The 21825-nt window shown below is 37.5% G+C and overlaps 1 protein-coding gene across 3 annotated transcripts in view; it reads right to left on the bottom strand.

Annotated features, from left to right (window-relative positions):
• Positions 1–21825, bottom strand: part of PDSS2 (decaprenyl diphosphate synthase subunit 2) — a 254362-nt gene that overhangs the window by 40496 nt on the left and 192041 nt on the right. For all 3 annotated transcript variants that reach the window (XM_020892367.2, XM_070450019.1, XM_020892368.2), the window contains 2 exons: positions 4008–4181; positions 2854–2985 (listed from right to left, as the gene is read on the bottom strand). In XM_020892367.2, the coding sequence (XP_020748026.1) occupies positions 2854–2985; positions 4008–4181 (306 nt within the window). The remainder of the gene's footprint in view (positions 1–2853; positions 2986–4007; positions 4182–21825) is intronic.

Raw genomic sequence — 21825 nt, 5'->3', positions numbered from 1 at the left:
TCAACCCCACACTCCTTGCATTGGAAGCTCAGAGTCTTAACCACTGGACCACCGGGGAAGTCCCCTAAAATGGTTATTTTAAGCAGTTAAGTTTTGGGGTCATGTGTCAGGCAACAGTAGTAACTAGTACACTTAGTTTTTATGTTCCTGTCATTAACAGTTCCTAAATTCTCAATATGGCCAAGCACATTAGGAGATCATCAGTTCCATGTTTTCCTTAGAGATACTTCTTCTGGAGATCTCTGTCCTCTTGTTCCAATCTGGATTGGATGCAGAGCCATCAGCCGAGGACTTGCTTGGATGAGAGATAGTACAGCATGTTACTGTATTTAAGGATATGGGTCCTGTAGTCAGGCTGCGTGAGTCTGCATACTGGCTCCATCACTTGCCAGTGCTGCGTGACTGTGCTCAAGTTAATCTCTCTTTGCCTCGGGTTTCTCATTAGAACAGTAGGTGGCACACAGTAAGTGCTCTTATTGTTGGCATTCTTCTTTCTTGTTGTTTATTACTCTTCCTTTCACGGTGTCCTGGGAATTCCTGTCACTTCACACCTATGGCTGATGCCCTAGTTCCTAAACTCCATGCCTTTTTCTTTCTTCTTTACTCCCTTGATAGAATATATAACCAGTTTCCTAAAAAAAAAAATATGCTTAGGAGGTTTTTTGAAATGCTGTTTTAAGTTGTCTTTATTTAATATCACATTTGCTAGTACGACTGGCATAAAATTCTAAGTTGGAAACAATTTCTCTTTGAATGTTGAAGTTATTACTTCATTGCCTTGAAGCTTTCAGTGTCACCACTAAGATAATACTAACTCTTGATCCTTCGTACATTGGTATTTCTTTTTCTTTCTGGAAGTATTAGATCTCTTCTTTATCCCCACTGTTTCACAATTTGATAATGATAGTACTTGGTGTCGGTCTTTTAAAATTCATAATTTAGAATACCATTTCAATTTGGAGACATCTTCAGGTCCCTCAGTTCTTAGAATTTTTCTTTTCTTTAATTCTTTGTTAATTTTTTCATCTCCATTTTCAGTTCTCTTTCTGGGACTCATCATAGATGCAAGATCTTTCAACTGGTCCTCTAATTTTCTTATCTTTTCTATTTTTCTATTGTCTTTTTAGTCAGTTTTCTGGGGATTTTCTTATTTATTCTATTCTTCTGATTGTTTTTTTAAAGCTCTACTTTCATATTTTTATACTTTATAATTCTGATTTCTTATTTTGAATTGTCCCATTTTACATATCACCTGTTCCTTTTGTTTTAAATGATTTTATTTACTTCTTTATGTTTGGCTGTGCTGGGTCTTCACTGCCGTGAAGGCTTTTCTCTAGTTGCAGCAAGCGGGGGTCCTCTCAAGCTGGCACGCGCAGGCTTCTCGCTGCAGTGGCTTCTCCTGTTGAGGAGCACAGGCTCTGGAGCACACGGGCTTCAGTAGTCGCGGCATGCGGGCTCCGCAGTTGCAGTTCCCAGGCTCCAGAGCATAGGCTCGTAGTTGCGGCCCCTGGGCTTAGCTGCTCCGTGGCATGTGGGATCTTCCTGGATCAGGGATTGAACCTGTGTCTCCAGCACTGGCAGCCAGATTCTTTACCCCTGAGCCACCAGGGAAGCCCACCATATCACTTGTTCTTATTTTATGGATTTATTATCTTATCTCACTGAATATATTGATTACAGTACATTTGAATTTTTTTTTCCCCTTGCACTATTTCTTTTTTTTTTAATCAGTTAGCTTTTCACTTGTTCTTTCAAGGTAGAGGCTGCTCTGAAATGCCCAGGGGTCCTTTATTAGCTATTCTACTTCAGTTGGATACTTCTGTGCCCTTGGACACTCTGAGGCTTGTCAACTGTTGGACCTCACCGTAAAGCAGCTGGTCAGGGACACGGCATGTTTACTGAGGGAGCCCCAAAGGTCCACATCTGCAGGGCTTTTCCTCTGAGTTTGACAGGTTCCCCAGAAAGGAATCCTCTCATTTTCTACCTGGTGAATATGAGGAATTTTAAGCTGGCTGTTGGCATTTTGAGATCTATTATGGAGGAGGCAGGGGAGAGGGAAAATCTTATTTTTCCAAAAGCAGGTATCTCTGCTCTCTCTGCTCTATGTTATCTACCTCCACCTCAACTGTGCCTGGTTCCCCAGGTTGTGTATCAGATTAACCCAATCAATTAGAACCACCAAGTTAAATAAATTTCATGAAGCTCTGGATAAAAGGCCAAGAACTTTTTAATCCAGAGTTTCTGGATCAAAAAAAATCCAAAAAGGTTTCCTCTCATCTTCCATACCTTCTCTCTCCCATAAAAAAGTAGAAAATTTATCCAATTCAAGTCCCTTAACTCCTCCTACTTAACCATACTTTTTTTTTTCTTTCTTCTTTGATAATGCCTCAGAATTTGAGTATTCAGGGTCCAAGTTTGTTTTAAAATAACCCAATGAGCTGACAGACGGAGCTCCTGGAATTCTGCAGCTTGTGCTAGAGTCTACAGATGGGAAATTGCCGTCAGTTAAAGGGTGGTGCTATTACCATAGCCCAATTTTTGAAAGCCTTTAGGAAAAAAAGTCATCTGAGTTAATTAGCATTCACCACAGGCACTAGTTTTGTATTACAGTATTCTATAAACTCAAATAACAAGAAAATACAGTGTTGTAGTCTCTAACTTTTAACTAACATTTAACTCTCAAAAATTGTATATTATAAAGTAAGAGTTTTACCTGTTACATGAATAAACTCTTATATGACTGATATATTTGCTCTATATGACTATTGCTCTTAGATTGTCATAAAATATGAGTTATGTTTTAAAATTAACTAAATACTATTGGTATCTAAAATAAGAGCAATTTCATTTTACCTCTCCGATCTGCTTTATCCACAAATCTCTTCCAAGAAACTCCTGGTGTAAGACTACAGGAGCTGAGTTTAGATTAAAAGTCGAGGAGTCACTGGTCTTTTCTTTAATAAAAGGCTGGAGATCAGAATTTATCTAGAAAGAGTAGTCAAAGAGTTAAATCAGTAAATGCATATACATTGGCATGTTTCAATAATATTCAGAAAGCACCAGTTATAGAGTGAAAAATAAAGCTTAAGGAACAGTTTTTAGATGTACTGTAATAAGCAAAAGAACAGCTCATATGATTAACAATAATCTTTAAAAAATTTTTTAATAGTTTTTCCCTAACATATTCCTTTTCTATTTAAATTTATTTTCATTTTTAAGTTTAAGTTAAGGATTTAGAAATTATATTTATTTTATAAATATAATTGCTTAATAAACTAATCAATGATTTAATAAAGTACATAAAAACTCATCTGGAAATATTACATATTTCTGTACATATTTCCCCCTTCTTATGAGCTATTTAAGCAGCATCTAAGAAATACATACTAAATGGAATTTAAAATAACATATACATAGACATAACAATATAGAAGCTAATCTTGAGACATTTTTTAAAAATTTATTTTTAATTGGAGGATAACTGCTTTATAGTGTGTGGTTTCTGCTGCACAATGTGAATCGGGCACAAATATACATATATCTCCTCTCTCTTCAACCTCCCTCCCTTAAGACATTTTATATTTCAGTTATTGGAATTAAAGCTTTCAATTTTATTCCATATATTTCTAAATTTCATTAACTTTCCACAATATGTTTTACATAGGAACTATAAGGAAACTGTAACAAAAATCCAAATATTCTTGCATTTTGTTACTAGCAATATTACATGTTATTTAATAATTTGCAACAATTCTTTCAAGACCCTTTCAGGTGGTAAGAAAAGACAAACATCACAAATATGGCTCAAGTAAGCTCTAGCTTTCTATCAAAATTATGCAGTACTCACTAATCATACTGTTTATATTACATAATAATCACCATGAACAATAGATTTTATGTACTCAATAAAGTTTCTGATATATAAAGCAGTTTATTAAATGGTAAAAGACTTCTTGTGTATCATTTTAGCTATTTAAATACTGAAAAAACAAAGGGTGTGCAAATACCTTATGACTCATAGCCATGTGCTTCCCATACTGAAATGCCATATCCTGAACCTCAGCATCATGCTTTGCTAATTCCATCGCAGCTTGGCAGCTCTTTGCTAGTAAGGCCCCATGGGAGAGAAAAGTCTGCTCCTTCCAAGTCGATATTCCAATATCATCTGTGATATGATTTTCCTAAAAAATGCAACAAAAGCCAAGATTAAAAAGATTTTAGGAGTAATTTAATTGTTTCAGTTTTTAAAGAACAAGTGTTAAGAAATGAACTATTGGGACGTTCCTAGTGATCCAGTAGCTAGGACTCTGTGCTCCCAATGCAGGGGACTGAAGTTCGATCACTGGTCAGGGAAATAGATCCCACATGCCCGAACCAAGAGTTTGCATGTTGCAACTAAGGATCCCATGAGCCGCAACTAAGATCCGGCACAGTCAAATAATTTCTTTTTTAAAAAATGAAATGAACTATTTAAAACACTCAGGTTATCACAACAAGATATAACTAAAGGATGTTGACCCTCACCTCCACATGACGGGAACTAAGGAGGTGGGAACTGTTTTTTTAGGGTAATTGAGAAAAATGAAAGAAATGTTGAAGCAAATTTTATATTGAACTAAGGAATTTCTATTAAAATATACTTTAAGGGGAAAAAAAAAAAATATATATATATATACTTTAGGGGAATTCCCCGGCAGTCCAGTGGTTAGGGCTCTGCGCTTCCAGTGCTGGGGACTCAGGACAGATCCCTGGTCAGAAAACTAAGGTTCCACAAGTCACGTGGCAAAAACAAACAAAACAAATTTTAAAAATGATATAAAAAGTATACATCTGTAGATCTCTATCTATATCTCTATATACACTTACAGGATAAGGCAAAAATATTAACAGAAACTTAAACCTTCAAACTAACTCTTCTATATTTGTATCAGTTCTTAATTAAGTGATAGTATTCCAAGATACAAGAATCCTATTGTCTTTAACTTATGTTAAAATGTCAAGGGCATAATGAAGGAACTGCATTCTCTTATAACCAGGTAGACAGAAAAATCAGAGAGGAGGTAAACCATTATTATAATAGAGTATGATTAAATAACACTATTCAACAAAGTTTATTCCCACAAGAAGAAAAAAGGTATAAAGGACGAAATAATTGTAGTTTATTTAATTTCATCTTTTTACATTACAAAAATTACAGTAGTGTCTTTAAGTAAGCATACACAAACCTACTGACTGTAGACCAGTGATGTCAAATAAAAACATAATGTATATCTCATATGCAATTAAAAATTTGCTAGTAGCTACATTAAAAAAGTGAAAATAAACAGTGGCATTAATCTTAATGACATATTTTATCTCCTAATATATCTAAAATATTACTAAAACATATAATCAATATTAATAATCATATACAATCATACATAATCATAATTACTATTAAAATATTTTATGTTCTTTTTTATACTAAGTTTTCAAAATCAGTGTGTATTTTCCACTTATAGCATATCACCAGTGACATTTCGAGTACTCAACAGGTACAAGGAGTTGGTGGCTATCCTAGTGGACAGCTCTACTTTAGGCAGTGAGCTCTCTGAGGAGAATGATGAAGCCGTATGTAGAACAAAGCTCATTTCACAGTGTTTCTTTGAAACCTCAAACTAACTAGAAAGCATCCATTAATTCAAAAAGATGAATGAACCTAAACACTTTACTTCCTGCTGCCCACACCGCAATCCTTCTTCCATCATTATGTGGTGACAAAATAAAAAACAGTAAGAAAACTTAAAGAGAGGTCATTAAAAAATGACCTCAGATTTAGCCCCACCTCTTTCACCATGCTGAAGGGAATCTTCAATCCATTGATCAGATCAAATTCTCAATTTTATATGCTTTTAAACAAAACGAGAGTTCCACTTATAGCAACAGTTACAAATACGCAACCTACTATTGTGTAATAATCAAAAAAGCCACACAGGGAGAAACAGTGCATAGACTGCTTCATAAAACATTACAGATAAATAACAGCATTTAATTTTAGAAATTTGAGAATGGATTTTAAAATGTTCAAAGTTAATATATCATACTAATAAGCCTAGATAAAAACCATATTATCTCTCCAGATATACTAAAGATGAATTTGACAAAATTCTATTCTTGATTGGGAAAAAAAGCACTTACTAAAATAAGATATGTATTTTTTTTAATGTATATACTGCAATCCTATTTCAAATCCATAAATGAAGTTAGCGTGTAGAAAATTTAAATGAAACAGTACAGTAAAAATAGCAGAGAACCAAAAAATCTAAAAAGGCAGCATACCTAAAGCATGAGAATTCATTAAAGCTTCATTTTGGGGTTTTGATTGACAACGGTTGCAAATTTTGAAACAAACTTTGATATCACAATGAGATTTCAGCACCAGCACTAAGATTTGTACGTTCAGTTGGTTTGCAATTGACTTATTAGCCATTTACACAGTGTATAGTACAGATTTGTCACAGGACAGATCACCGTGTTAAAGGAAAGAAGAACCTTCCTGTAATGAGACAGGATCCCTTAAATTGCACACAGCTTACGACATCCAACATACAAGAGCATAAAAACCATCATAATATTGTGATTCCAAGAAAGACAGTTTTGGTCAGGAAGATAACCTAAGATCCTATTTCCTATTTTAATTTCTAAAATCTCTTACAATGACAAAACTGTCATGTAGGACAGAAAGTATACAGTGCTGGGAAATATAATGTGATTCAGCACTGTTTTTTTTTTTGTCATTTAACACAGACATCATGTTAATATTAGACCAAAGCACAAAACATTTAGTGCATAAACCAGTTTCTCTTTTAAGACCTAGGAATTTTATCACAGTCTTTTATCTTAATTTGGACCACTTATACCCAGTACTCTATCCTACTATAGACTGCTTAACTTAGTCAACAAAATCAAAAGTAATTTCTGGTGAGATTTATGGGGGACATAAACATTTATATCATTAAGGTGTCTGCATAACCAAAAGTACAATAATAAAAATGAAAATGCCTCCTGTTCCTTTTAGAAAAATAGTACTTCATAAGCTTCCAGCATTTTTATTGCCTTTACTATTGCATGACAATGAATAGTGGATAGAAAAAAAGAACTATATACTTGAATTATGATAGCTTAATCCATCACAAATTAATATAAAAATGAAGCTTTTAGGGGTTTCCCTGGTGGTCCAGTGGCTAAGACTCTGTGCTCCCAAGGCAAGGGGCCCTGGTCTGATCCCTGGTCAGGGAACTCGGTCCCAAATGCCGCACTAAGAATTTGCACGCTGCAACTAAAGATCCCAAGTGCTGCAACTAAGACCCGGGACAGCCAAATAAATAAATAAGTGAAGTTTCTACAGAAACAGGAACTAGTTTTTGAAAGATTTATTTCTTTATTTATTTTTGGCTGTGGTTGGTCTTCATTACTGCACGAGGGCTTTCTCTAGTTGCAGGGATAAGGGGCTACCTTTCATTGCTGTGGGCAGGCTTCTCATTGTGGTGGCTTCTCCATCCTTGTGGAGCAAAGGCTCTAGGGAGTATGAGCTTCAGTAGTTGCAGCGAGCAGGCTCCAGAGCACAAGCTCAGTACTGGTGGCTCATGGGCTTAGCTGCTCCAAGGCATGTGGGATCTTCCTGGACCAGGGATTGAACCAGGTTCCCTCACCTTGCAAGGTAGATTCTTAACCACTGGACACTGGGGAAGCCCAGGAACTATTTTAATAAGGGGGAAAAAATGCCCTCATTCCAGATGTGTATTTCTTTAATATGACAAGTGTGTGTGTGTGCATACACATGCACACACATGATCACCCAAAAGTTAGCAAACACTTTATAGGGAAACATATGACCCTTTCTTCCTAAAATTAGGAACAGGACAGAGGTGAACACAATACCATGGCTATTTAACAATGTAATAGAAGTGGTGAAAAAAGGATAGATGTATAAAAATTAGAAATGAAAAGTTTATCACTATTTGAAGATAATATAACTGCATATCGGGGAAAACCAAGAGACCTAACTGAACAATTACTAAAGCAAAAAGATAATTCAGTAGGGTAGCAAATATTAAATCATAAAACCTCAGTAATTTTTTAAGAATGTGTGCCTTTAGACAGACAGACAATGAAACAAAATAGGAAGTCCAGGAATCAAACTAGACACCGGAATTTAACATATTTTAGGGAAAAGTTGGACTTTTTAGTAAATGGCGCTGGAATAACTGAACAACCTTCTGGGAAAAACACTAACACTGATCTGCATATCACACAATTTATCAGGATAAACTCCACATGGTAAAAATAAAAACAAAAGAACCACAGACAATAACTGAAGACAGAAGACAATAAGGAAAAGTATTGGATTGGCCAAAAAAGGTCATTTGGGTTTTCCCATAACATCTTAACAGGAAAACCCAAACAACTTTTTTGGCCAACCAAACATTTGCATTTCCTATCACAGATGAATGACAGATCTTCCTATGGTTGGCTAATCATGATCCCCCACAAAGACAGTCACATCCTAATCCCTGGAGTCTGTGAATGTCACCTTACATGGTAAAGGGGACTTTGCAGTTCTGATTAAATTCAGGATCTTCAGTTTAGTTCGTGCCTGGCTCTTTGCAACCTTATGGACAGCAGCATGTCAGGCTTCACTGTCCATCACCAACTCCCGGAGATGGAGGAATTATCCCATAACTGGATGAACCTAACACAGTCAAAAGAATCCTCATGAAAGGGAAGTAGCAAGGATCAAAAATGGCGGATGAAGCCACAAACCAAAAAATGAAAGGGGAGACCAGAAAGGGTAAGGAAAGGGATTCTCCCCTAGAGACTCCAGAAGGAATGCAACCCTGACAACATCTTGATTTCGGGGCTTCTGATCTAAAACACCCACACTTTCCATCTCCTTAAGGCTTCACTCAGTGTTGGTGAGGCTGTAAAGAAACAGACCTAGCAAATATGACTGGTAGAAGTGGAAACTGGATAGAAATTTTCTAATTTCTTTCACAATTACCAATGTATTTGCCCTGTGACCTGTCAGTCCTACTTTCAGGAATTAATCCTTCATATAAGCCCCCACACTTGTGAAATTAAATACATACAAGGTTATGGTCTAAGGTTCATCCAGCTGCCTGGGTGATCCTTTTAAAACATAAGCCAGACAGAAGCATACTGGCATTTGTGCTGTTTTTCAAACACTCCAGGCCTGTTCCTCCTCAGGCCTCTGTGCCCAGTAAATAAGAACATATCCAGTTGAAATATCACTTCTTTAAGAAGCATTTGCAAATACCCCCAACACATATACTTTCCTCTTTAAACTAACATAACATTATGCATATTTCAAAACAGTTCTTAATTCTCTATGAATTGTATGCCTGCTTATTGGCTTGTTTCCTTAAGGACTGGATATAGTGTTAGTCACCTTCACATTTTTAATCATTTAGGCCATATTTAACTTTCAACAAATGCTTGTTAAATGAACAGAAATGTGTTTATCTGTTACATTAAGTAATTGTGTGTTCTTTTAAACAATTTAAGAGTTAATGAGCAGATATATCTATTCAACGGAATGCTACTGTACAAAAAAGAGAAGGAAGTGCTGACACCTGCTACACCATGGGTGAACCTCAAAAGCACGATGCTCAGTGAGAAAAGCCACCCATGGACCACATACTGTATGTTTCTATTCTTATGAAATGGAGATTAGTGGTTGCCTGGTCCGGGGTGGGAATTGTAAATGGCCATGAGGGAGCTAATGAGGTGTGTGTGAAAATTTCTAAAACTGATTTATGGTGATGATTGTATCACTTGATAAAGTTACTAAAAATTACTAACTGTAATTTTTAAATAGGTTAAACTTTTTTCTTGGGCTCCAAAATCACTGCAGATGGTGACTGCAGCCATGAAATTTAAAGACACTTGCTCCTTGAAAGAAAAGCTATGACAAACCTAGACAGCATACTAAAAAGAAGAGATATCACTCTGCCGACATAGAGTCAAAATATGTCAAAGCTGCAGTATAGTCTGTATAGTCAAAGCTATGGTTTTCCAGCAGTCATGTATGGATGTGAGAGCTGGACCATAAAGAAGGCTGAGTGCAGAAGAATTGATGTTTTGAACTGTGGTGTTGCAGAAGACTCTTGAGAGCCCCCTGGACAGCAAGGAGATCAAACCAGTCAACCCTAAAGGAGATCAATCCTGAATATTCATTGGAAGGACTGAGGCTGAAGCTAAAGCTCCAATACTTTGGCAACCAGATGGGAAGAGCCAATTCATTAGAAAAGACCCTTATGCTGGGAAAGATTGAAGGGAGGAGGAGAAGTGGACGACAGAAGACTAAATGGTTGGATGGCATCACCAACTCAATGGACATGAGTTTGCGCAAACTCCAGGAGATGGTGAAGGACAGGGAAACCTGGTGTGCTGTAGTCCATGGGGTACCAAAGAGTCGAAAACAACTAAGGGACTGAACAATTTTATGATATATAAGATATATCTCAATAAAGTTGCTAAAAAAGAAAAAAGGGTAATGAACATAAAATTTTACATTTCTTGGTCTCAAATACTTAAATTATCATTTAAGAAATTAACTTTTTGTGGCTTGTATACCATCCTCATTTATTCATATTAGATTTATTTAATTTCTATTATGAGTTAGATTCTTTGTAAAGTAATATGAATATGTTTATTAATAAATAGCCTGTTCCCAAGAAACTCACAATCCAGGTATGGCATCTATATATCTATCTCTATGTGGATATTAATATAATAGATAAATTATCTGATAGAGTTCTATCTCAGAATAATTCTTGGAAGATCTCCAATAAAAGATTGTTTTATATTTTCCTTATTGTGATTGACATTTTATTATTCATCACTTTTACATTTTTAATGCAATAATACACAGTCACTGAAAATACTCAGGAAATTCAGCTAACCAAGAAATAATTAATGTATAGTCTCTTGAAATCTGCTATTGTAAGTTAATCATGTCATAAATCAGTAATTCCATTCTAAATTAATCAGAAAATTTATTCCCTGAATACTAAATTACTACCTATCGTGAACTTGGTTACAAATGAAACAAAGCCCCTCCATCCATTTCTGTCAGCTTGCCCTGTATCCATTAAGAGAGCATGCTTTATTACAAAGGAAAAGTTAACGCACAATTTTGGATGTGGTTTAATAACCATATCCAAATTAGTATCTTCAGACATCAGCTATATAGAATTGATATGAAATGAATGAATGTAGTCAGAGTAAATGAGATTCAGATATACTTACAGCATCAACTTACATTTGTGCAATTTACAGAAGGAAGATACGCACAGTTGATATTCACTTTTGATGGGATTTTCTTTTTTTCAGAAAGATAATATATGTCAACATACCTACTAAATGACTGTCAGAATGAAGTATATTAATTTTTAAAATGTAGTTCTCTTATTCACTGTAAACTGACCTTTTTGCTCAAGTAAGGCTAGTTTCAAAAACACATAGGAAAAAATAACCTGAAGCTTGCAAGGTGTTTCCCTAGATAGTGGGACTGGTTGTTTTACTCAGATACAATGTTCTGTTCTGCTGCTGAGCTGTCTGGGGGACATGTACTTTAAGTTGCTTTCCTAATGGTAGTAATGCATTTGTATATACCTATTTACATGAGATCAAAGTGTATTTGTAAAGTGGCTGCTGCTGGGGATTAAAAGTCTAGTCCATGGTCATAGAACAAAGGCAAGCTAACTGACCCAGGAAGATGTCCAAGCCCCAACCAGAACCTGCCAAGTCAAACTTTTACTTTTCATATTATAAGAAGGGTGTTAAGGGTACTTTAAAGAAAGCATGCAAATATTTCCTGTTTCATGCTTCCTACTTCAGATTCACATACTAAGCTGTTTAGTATATTTAGGAACTTTAAAATATATTTATGCAGCATAAATTTGGGTTTGGTGAGAGATCACATTCTCTAATGTCACATTTTACCATCTTAAATGTTTGGTTTGAATTAGCCTCTTCACCTATTTTAAGAAGCTAAACAAGAGCCAAAATGTTTATCAGCCTAATTAAAAAAAAACATTATTTGGCTGTACTGGCTTTAGTGACAGCAGGCGATTTCTTAGCTGCAGAACGGTGGACCTAGCTCCTGACCAAGGATTGAACCTGGCTCCCCTGCACTGCCAGTGCAGGGTCTTAGTCACTGGACCAACAGGAAAGCCCCTACTAGCCTTATTTAAAAGAAAAAAAGGCAAGGAAAATTTTAATAAAGACTCTCTAAATTTAGAGATAAGAAGGAAGCAAGGTGGAAAACAGAATCTCCTACTTCCTAGGAGCCAACAATACGTGATGACACTTCCATGTTCATTATTATATTAGCACTTGGATTCTATCTTGTTTAATATATAATAGAAATACTTAAAAGTATCTTCGATAGTTTAAAAAGTAGGTTTATATATAAATGACATGATTCACTGATGTATCAACAAAGTATTTTAAGCCTGTAATTAAGTCTTTTAATAATATAAATTAAAAGATCCAAGAATCCAAAGCATATAAGTAACAAGATTAGAAATAGTACATATCATAGTATTTTTTTCAGGAATCTTGAGGAAGAGGGAAAAAGTATAATATTTTAACAGCATCATCTAATAGGATGTAATAATTTGCTTTGACTTACAGTCTGGTCACACTGGAGGTAGTAAAGTAGGTGTCTATGTAAATCATGGGAGAGAAACTGATAAGATGTGATGTGTATAACTAAAGTCTGTTTGAAGAAGTGCTTCTATATAATAAACAAAGCTATAAGCTTTTCCTCACACATGAGAGAGCAGGACTGTCATGGAATTTAAATGTCAGGAATTCTTTGGTCTAGGTATAGCCAGCCTCTTCCTGTGTTCCCCACCAGACAGTTCTTGCTGAGATGAATGGGAATAATCCTGATAAAGAAGGGTTAGTATGGAGAAGGAAGACTTGACAGCTCAAATTCTCTAGCAAGGGGTATCCTTCAGATGGGGAAAGCTCTGAACAGCTAGAGGGCAGCAGATAGTCTTCAGAGGGGCTGCTCAGAAGGGGCAGTAGGGAATGCTTATTGATTAATTCTTTGAGATGAACAAACAGCACCAAAGGGAAACTTGGCTTGCTTTGAGATGTACAGTGTATGATGGTGTTTGACATACCGTGTAAGTGTGAGGCAGATGCAGTTTAATTAATTTTGTGTGTGTGCTTACTGTGCCAGGCATCATAGATTTGGGAAATAGGTATTCCCCCTTGACCTTCAGTAGAAGTTCAGCAAGGGAGAAAGACAGTACATAGGAAACAGTTCGGTTTTATGAAAAGAAAGCTATGCTTACAGTATAGAGAAGGGAGTGACTAGTTTTACCATGGAAGGCTTCAGTGTGAGAACTATCAGCTGAATCTGGTTCTGAATAATAACCTGGAATTAGCCAGGAAAATAAGGTATGAGATGACTTTAGGGTATCAGTATGAGTTCCATATTGCTGAAGCAGATAGTGGGAAAAGGAGGTGAAGGACAAGACTGGTTAGGTAGGTAAGAGGTCCAGAGGGTTGTATCTTATTATTTAGGTGCTAGGAGACTGACTTTAGCAGGAAATTATATGACTACATGTGCAATCACATGGGCTGCTTCAGAGGCAGTGTGGACTGGAGGGGCAACAACTGGGATATCCATTAAGGGATGAAGTTATACTCCAGGTGGGCAGGGATGACATAAAGTGGTAGCCAGTGGGAACTGAGAGGCTTGACCATCATTCATCAAGGATCTACTTGCCTCTCCCTCCTTACTAACGAACCCCAATTTTGTTCAGGCAGTCACTGCTGTTGCCAACGATTAATTTAGGAATGGGCATGTGGTCCAATTTTAGGCAATAATACATAAGGAAAGTCTACTGTAGAACTCCTAGAAAGAGACCCAGACAAAAGTGGCACCTGTGCTAAGTGCTCTGTCTTGATGAGCCACACTCAGGACTACTGTAGTCAAACTGCTACAATCTTGATAATAAAGAGGACACCAGGAAGCAGAACAGAGAGAAAAAAACCTTGATATCTGGAATTGTCATGTTAACTGTCCCTTGATGCCTGATTGCCTCTGCATGTTCAGTTAGAGTAAAATGTGTTTCCTTACTTTTATATCTATTTAATTGGATTTCCCATTCTTTGGCAACTGAAAGCATTTCCATGAATTAATTCTTTCCTTAAGATGAAAAATGTTTACACTATATAAAGTCTGCATATGCCAACATTAACAAACTACTAAAACATTTAAAGAAGATTTTCCTTAGGATGGAGTATTCTATTGCCACATAACAAATTACCGACAAACACAGCATCTTAAAACAACAAACACTTATTATCTCAGAGTTTCTGAGGGTCAGGAATCTAGGAATGGCTTAGCTGGCTGGTTATGGCTCAGGATTTCTCGGGAGATTGCAGTTAAGCTGTTAGCTTGGGTTGCAGTCATTTAAAGGTGCTGGATAACCCACTCCCAAGCTCACTCAGGTGGCTGTTGACAGTCGGTGTTAGTTCCTTGCCTCCTGGCCGCTCTGTAGGGTGGCTCTGACCCAGTAGAGTAAGAGCACACCCAGGAGGGAAGTTTCAGAATCGTTCGGACCCTATCTTGGAAGTGACACTATCTTTCCTGTGGTATGCTATTCGTCATACAGAGCAACCTAGCACAGTATGAGAAGCAATGAGACAAGGAATACTAGGAGGTGTGGTTTACCAGGGGCCATCTTGGAAGCTGGCTACTACAGATAGAGTCTATGATTAGAATCACTAGGTCAACAGATCTGAACATTTTTAAATTTCTTAAAACATTTTGCAAATTATTTTACAGAAAGTTTCTTCCAATACGTACCTTGACCAGCTAAGTTTGAGACTGTCTTGTCACAGAGTAGAACTGTTTTCCTTATGAATTTAACAGGCGAAAAGTGGCATTTCATTTAAAATAGGAAGCAATTTCATTGATTAACCAGTTGTATTTCCTCCATTTATTCATTTATTTACTGAGTATCTTCTACATATAAGGCACTGTTTTAGGTGTTCACACAAGTGTGAAAACCAAAGCATCCTTGCATTCATAGTTTATAGTCTAGAAGGGAAGTCAGACAATCATAACCATACAGATAAACATGTAACTCCAAACTGAGACACTTCCAATGGGGAAAATGAACATACTTTTATGGCAGCAGCAATAAGAGGACCTGACTGAGACTGAGGCTTTCGGAAATTGTTTCCGAGAGGAAGTGGCACTTGAGCTGACACAGGAAGGATGAATAAGGGCTAATTTAGTAAAGAGGTACGCAAGGGTTGCATAGCAGGCTGCAAGGATTGCACATACCAAGGAGAATGGTACGTCTGAGGTAGGAGAGAGGCTCTTGGGGCTGATATGCAGACAGTGAGGGTTCAAATGGTAAGAGGAGAGGCTGGAGGGATAGACTGGGTCAGATTATGCAGGGTCTTCTGGGTCACATTCAGGATTTCAGTCTTTACCCACAGTGATGGGATGTTACTGGGGGTTGAGAGGAAGGCACCGCAGCACCAGATTCGCATTTTGAGATCTCTGGCGGTATGGAGAAAGACTAGCAGATGAGAGAATTGTAAACATGGAGGTGAAGGAAGAGGTTATAGGAGCTGCTCAGGCCAGAGAGGATGACACTGTGGACCATGCAAAAGGGGGAGGCATGGGGTAAAGCTAGACTGCAGCTTGTGCCATCGATGGTGGGCCAGTGAGGGCATCAACAAGGCACTGCCTTTTTTTTTTTTTTTCCAAATTTTAAACTTTTAATTTTGTTTTGGGGTATAGCCAATTAAAAATGTTGTGGTAGTTTCAGGTGAACAGCGAAGGGACTCAGCCTTACATATACATGTATCCATTCTCCCCCAAACCCCCTCCAAGGTACTGTTCTTGACTACTTATGGACCAAATGTATGTGTCCCTGCAAAATTCATAAGTTGAAGTCCTAACTGCCAGTGTATTTAGGGTAAGGAAGTAATTAAGGTTAAATGAAGTCATGAGTGTGGATTAATGTTCTTATAAGGAAAGATACCAGGGAGCTTGCTGGGCTCTCTCTCTACAACGTGAGCACACAGTGAAAAAGCTGTCATCTGCAAACCAGGAAGACAGTTCTCATCAGAAACCAAATTGCAAGAACCTCCATCTTGGACTTCTCATCTCCAGAACTGTCAGTAAATAAATTTCTGTTGTTTAAGTCAACTCAGGCCATGATATTTTGGTATGGCAGCCAGAGCTGACTAGAGCAACCAACTTCTCTCTAAACCTTAGGATTCAATCAGTGATGTTTTGAAAGTATATTTATACTGTTCCTCCCAACATCTTTTCAGCATGGTAACAACAAGCATGTTGAAAAGATCTATAGTCTTGTTATCCATTTCTGTGTAACAAACCACCCCAAAATTTAGTGGCAAAAACCAACAACCATTTTACTATGATCACAGATTCTGTGGGTCAGGAATTCAGAAAGAGAACAGAGAAGATCTGACTCTGCTTCACAATGTCTGGGGTCTCAGTTGGGAATACCTAAAAAAGCTGGGGATGAATCTAGCCCCAGAGGGCTGCGGCTAGAACAGCTGAACTACTGGGGATCTACTTCCAATAAAATGGCTTATTCATCAATACATCAATCAGGCACAACTGGGATGGATGACTGGAGCACTTATCCACAGTCTCTCACTCATGGTGCTCAGGTTCTGAGGTGGGGAGTGGTGAGAGGGAGTGTTTCAAGAGAGTGAGTATTTTAAGAGACCCTTTCCCGGCATAGACTGAGAATTTAGGTAGTGTCACTTCTACTGTACTCTTATCGATTGAGGGGCTCACAATCCTACTGAGGGTCAAGGGAAAGAGTCATAGATCCATACGATTTGACGGGAAGTGATGGGAGGAAAGATAAAGAATTTGAGGCCTTCTATTTGTTCTTAACTACCATAGTCTACTGCTGAAGATGGCGCTGAGGAAACCAACTTGCTTTCTCTGCTCTCTCCCAGTTATATTTCTGGCTAAGCTGATGATATAGGAGATGGAGTAAGGCAGTCATGGGGATACATGTGGTGAGGGGAAAAAGTATTAAGGATGACTCGTAAGTTTCCAACTTGAAAATCTGGACGAATGGTGGTGCCCTTCATGGTGTCATGAAGACAGAGGATAATGGACTGGGTTTGGGGAGAAAGATCATATATCTGGTCTTAGTAATAAGTACTGAGTCTGAGACGACTGGGATACCACCAGACAGAAATATTGAATAAGCAACAAAATATTCAGCTCCAGAGCTCAGGAGTGAACTGGGATGGAGATTACTTTGGGACTTATTGACATACAGACAGACATTAATTGAAGGCTTGAGCTTCATTTTTTAAAAGGTCTGTTCTTGTCCTGTGATCAAAATGGTATTCTATTAAACAATTTACAAGCTTAATAGTGATGTTTCATCTCTCAGGCAAATAAACTGCCTTTTAAGATGTTTTGCTGCAATAGCTGTCAGTGAGTGACCTAGAGTACCTCTAAATGGTGCACAAATTCAATTTAAACAATAAAAACATTCACCAACCATACCCACTCTAAACGTGAGGGCCTGCTTAATCAAAAAGGCCATTATATACACTTAGCTTTCTTAGTCACTAATAGCTTTTCTCTTCTCTATATCAACTTCTGCTTTCTCACCTTTAGCCTATCTAACCTAATACTCCTATATTTGATTTCTAACATGCTTACTTCATGATACATGTGCTATTTTTTCCTTTAAATAAAAACATTTTGCGGATTAAAAAATATAGACAGCACTATTTCTTAAATTGGTATGGGCATCTAGGTGTTTTCTTTTCATTCTTTAAACTGTATGTATCTGCCATATACACTCTTTTGTATGCTTGATACATTTCATAACAAAAAAACATTTAAACTATATTCAATAGCCTTAAATTTTCATTTGCAACAAATGATTTAAGACTGTCTATTTTATGAAAAAAGGATGTTATTAAAATTATAGGTATTTATTATCACCACCACCAACATCTTCAGAGTCTTGGATATGTGAGTGATATAAGCTTGAACAGATGCCCAGCAAACAATAAAACATGATATGGCCTGTTTTATTAGCTCATTAACACATGCCTTGGGTACAATATGAAGGACAGGTTGTGAGTAAGTGTACCAATGAAATATACCCCAGAGTATCTTAATATTTTTATATTCTACTCACTGTTTCACTTTTAAACCTCTTAAGATACATTTTCTTTTAAAGGTAGTTTTTACATGTGTATATACTTGGGATATTTCTTACTTCAAAGAAAGATAAATAAAATTTTCCTATTTTTAATCTACAAAAGAAAACCTTCAATATGAATTCCATTCCACTTTGATGATGTTAATTAGCATCCTTGTACTCAAACTCACTGATTTCCTCTCTCTAACCAACCTCCCCAGGCCACCTTCACCCATTTTTATGGGAACAGTCTGCAAGGCCCTGAATTTCCTATCATTATTCTGTGCTTGTTTGCACATGGTACAATAATGTCTCCACACAAAACACTGTAGTCCTCTCTGACTGCCTGAGGATTAATTATCATCATGAACAACATGGTAAATGTCCCAACCAGGAAGCATATGACCAACAAACTACTTCAGCGGAAACAAATGATCATTGATGACTTTCATCCTCAGTGTCTTAGATAGAAATTTGGGAAAAGCTTGCCCAAATGGATGACACTTGATGTCATCTTTGAATTTGGATTAAAAAAACCCTTTTTGGTAGTGGCAAGACACCTAGCTTCAGTCTGATTTAAAATTCATGAAGCCAAACACAGACTTGTAAGACATGGTCTTAATGAGAAGAAAAAGATCTCAAGAAAACTGAAAACATAAAAACAGATTGAAGAAAGTTGGTGCTGGCAAAAAGAAGGTGCAGATTTTGCAATGACTATCTGTGGTGATGGTGCAAATTTTTCTTTATAAGAGAATATGCTAGGGAAACTTTAGGAAAAGAACACAAAAAAACCCCACTATAGGTGTTTCATGAACAGTCTTGATAAGAATTTCCTGAAACTCCAAATACCAAGCCTCTCCTCTTTCAGGCCAGGGGGATGTTGGCTTCACGGTCACTAAGTGAGTCCTAGCCCCTAGAAAGTAAGGCTTCGGTCCTCAGGCTGGAAGCCTACTCATCAGCTTAGCCTAGACCTTCAGGTTCCCTGGCTCCTCTGACTTATCTGACTCCAGTTCACTATTAGAAAAGCTACCCCAGACTCAGTGGCTTCAAACAATAATCATTTATTATTGCTCATGTGTCTGTGGATCAGCTGGGATTCATTTAACTTAAACTGGTGGCTCTGCTTCTCACTGCCTGTCTCTGGACTGGCTGGAGACATCTCGTCTGCTCCAAATGTTTCTCGTTCTTCTTGGACCAACAGTCTAGCCAGGATATGTTTTTCTCATGGCAATGGCAGAGGCCCAAGAGAGCCTCCTATTGTCCAAAGCAAATCAGAGTTAAAGGGCTAAGTACAAGAACACCCTACCTAAATGCATCACAATTACATGGCAAAGACATAGATGTATATGTTGCTGTTCAGTCACTAAGTTGTGTCCAATTCTTTGTGACCCTGTGAACTACAGCAAGGCAGGCTTCCCTGTTCTTCATTATTTTCTGGAGTTTGCTCAAACTCATGTTCATTGAGTCACTGATGCCATCCAACCATCTCATCCTCTGGTGCCTTTGCGTACTCATCCTGCCTTCAATCTTTCCCAGCATCAAGGTCTTTTCCAATAGCTGGCTCTTTGCATCAGGTGACCTAAGTACTGGAGCTTCAGTTTCAGTATCAGTCTTTCCAATGAATATTCAGGGTTGGTTTCCTTTAGGGTTGACTGGTTTGATCTCCTTGCTGTCCAAGGGGCTCTTCTCCAGCACCACAGGTTGAAAGTACAAATTCTCTGGTGCTCAGCCTTCTTTATGGTCCAGCTCTCACATCAGGACGTTTAATACTGGAAAATACCAAAGCTTTGACTTTACAGACCTTTGTCAGCAAAGTAATGTCCCTACTTTTTAATAGGCTGTCTAGGTTTTTGTCATAGCTTTTCTTTCAAGGAGCAAGCGCCTTTTAATTTCATGGCTGCAGTCACCATCTGCAGTGATTTTGGAGACCAAGAAAAAAAGTCTGTCACTGTTTCCATTTTTCTTATCTATTTCCCATGAAATGATGGGACCAGACGCCATGATCTTAGTTTTTTTTAATGCTGTTTTAATGCCAGCTTTTTTACTCTCCTCTTTCACCTTCATCAAGAGGCTCGTAAGATCCTCTTCAGTTTCTGCCATTAGGTGGTATCATTTGCATATCTGAGGTTGCTGATATATCTCCAGGCAATCTTGATTCCAGCTTGTGAGTCATCTAGCCCAGCATTTTGCATGATATACTCTGCATAGAAGTTAAATAACCAGGGTGACAATATACAGCCTTGATGTACTCCTTTCTCAATTTGAACCAGTCCATTGTTCCATGCTCAGTTCTAACTGTTGCTTCTTGACCTGCATACAGGTTTCACAGGAGGCAGTTAACATGATCTGGTATTCCCATAAACATTTTCCAGTTTGTTGTGATTCACACAGTCAAAGGCTTTAGTGCAGTCAATGAAGCTGAAGTAGATGTTTTTCTGGATTTCTCTTGCTTTTTTTATGATCCAACAGATGGTGGCAGTTTGATGTCTGGTTTGTCTGCCTTTTCTAAATCCAGCTTGTACATCTGGAAATTCCCAGTTCATGTACTGTTGAAGCCTAGCTTGAAGGATTTTGAGCATATCCTTGCTAGTATGTGATATAAGCACAATAGTACGGTAGTTTGAACATTCTTTGGCATTGCCCTTCTTTGAGATTGGAATGAAAACTGACCTTTTCCAATCCTGTGGCCATTCCTGAGTTTTCCAAATTTGCTGGCATACTGAGTGTAGCATTTTAACAACATCATCTTTTGGGATTTAAAATAGCTCAGCTGGAACTCCATCAGCTCCACTAGCTTTGTTTGTAGTAATGCTTCCTAAAGCCCACTTGACTTCACACTCCAAGATGTCTAGTTCGAGTTGAGTGGCCACACCACTGTGGTTATCCAGGTCATTAAGAACTTTCTCGCACAGTTCTCCTGTGTGTTCTTGCCACCTCTTCTTCTTCTGTGAGGTCCTTGCCGTTTCTGTCCCTTGTTGTGCCCATCATTGCACAAAATGTTCCCTTGGTATCTCTAATTTTCTTTAAGAGATCTCTAGTCTAAATGAGTATATTAGTTACCTATTGCTGCATAATAAATTATCTCAAACTTAGTGGCTTAAAACAATAATGAACACATTATGTTTCAGAAGGTCTGTGGTCAGGAATGGCTCAGCTAGGTGGTAGCATGGGGCTTCTCATGAAAGACTAAAAATGCTCTATTTTGTAGACAAAGAGACTCCTGTACAAATATCCTATATTTCTAATTATTGTCTATTATTTATTAAAATATATTTTTGTGCAATGCAATACATTTTATGGGGAAATGCTGTTTAGAGAGTTTTTAGCAGCAAAATAAGGACTGTGACCTTTAAAGAATAGGCTAAAAGATGGCGAACATTAACTCAATTCCACAAAATACATAGCAAGGGAATAATAAAACAGGAGACATAAATTGCAAATCACTTTATAAATTGAGAGATAGGATACCTGCGGAATTCCTGGGCCCTTGCCCTATGCTTGTTTCTACTGCCAACAATCTTGTCTTTTGCTTCATACCTGTGTTATTTCAACACTCTTCCAGATGGTATCT

The sequence above is a fragment of the Odocoileus virginianus genome, chromosome 19 (assembly GCF_023699985.2).
Source record: "Odocoileus virginianus isolate 20LAN1187 ecotype Illinois chromosome 19, Ovbor_1.2, whole genome shotgun sequence".
NCBI classification, from domain to species: Eukaryota; Metazoa; Chordata; class Mammalia; order Artiodactyla; family Cervidae; genus Odocoileus; species Odocoileus virginianus.
Note: the sequence above shows the minus strand (reverse complement) of the source record. Positions and strands in the feature narration are given on the sequence as shown.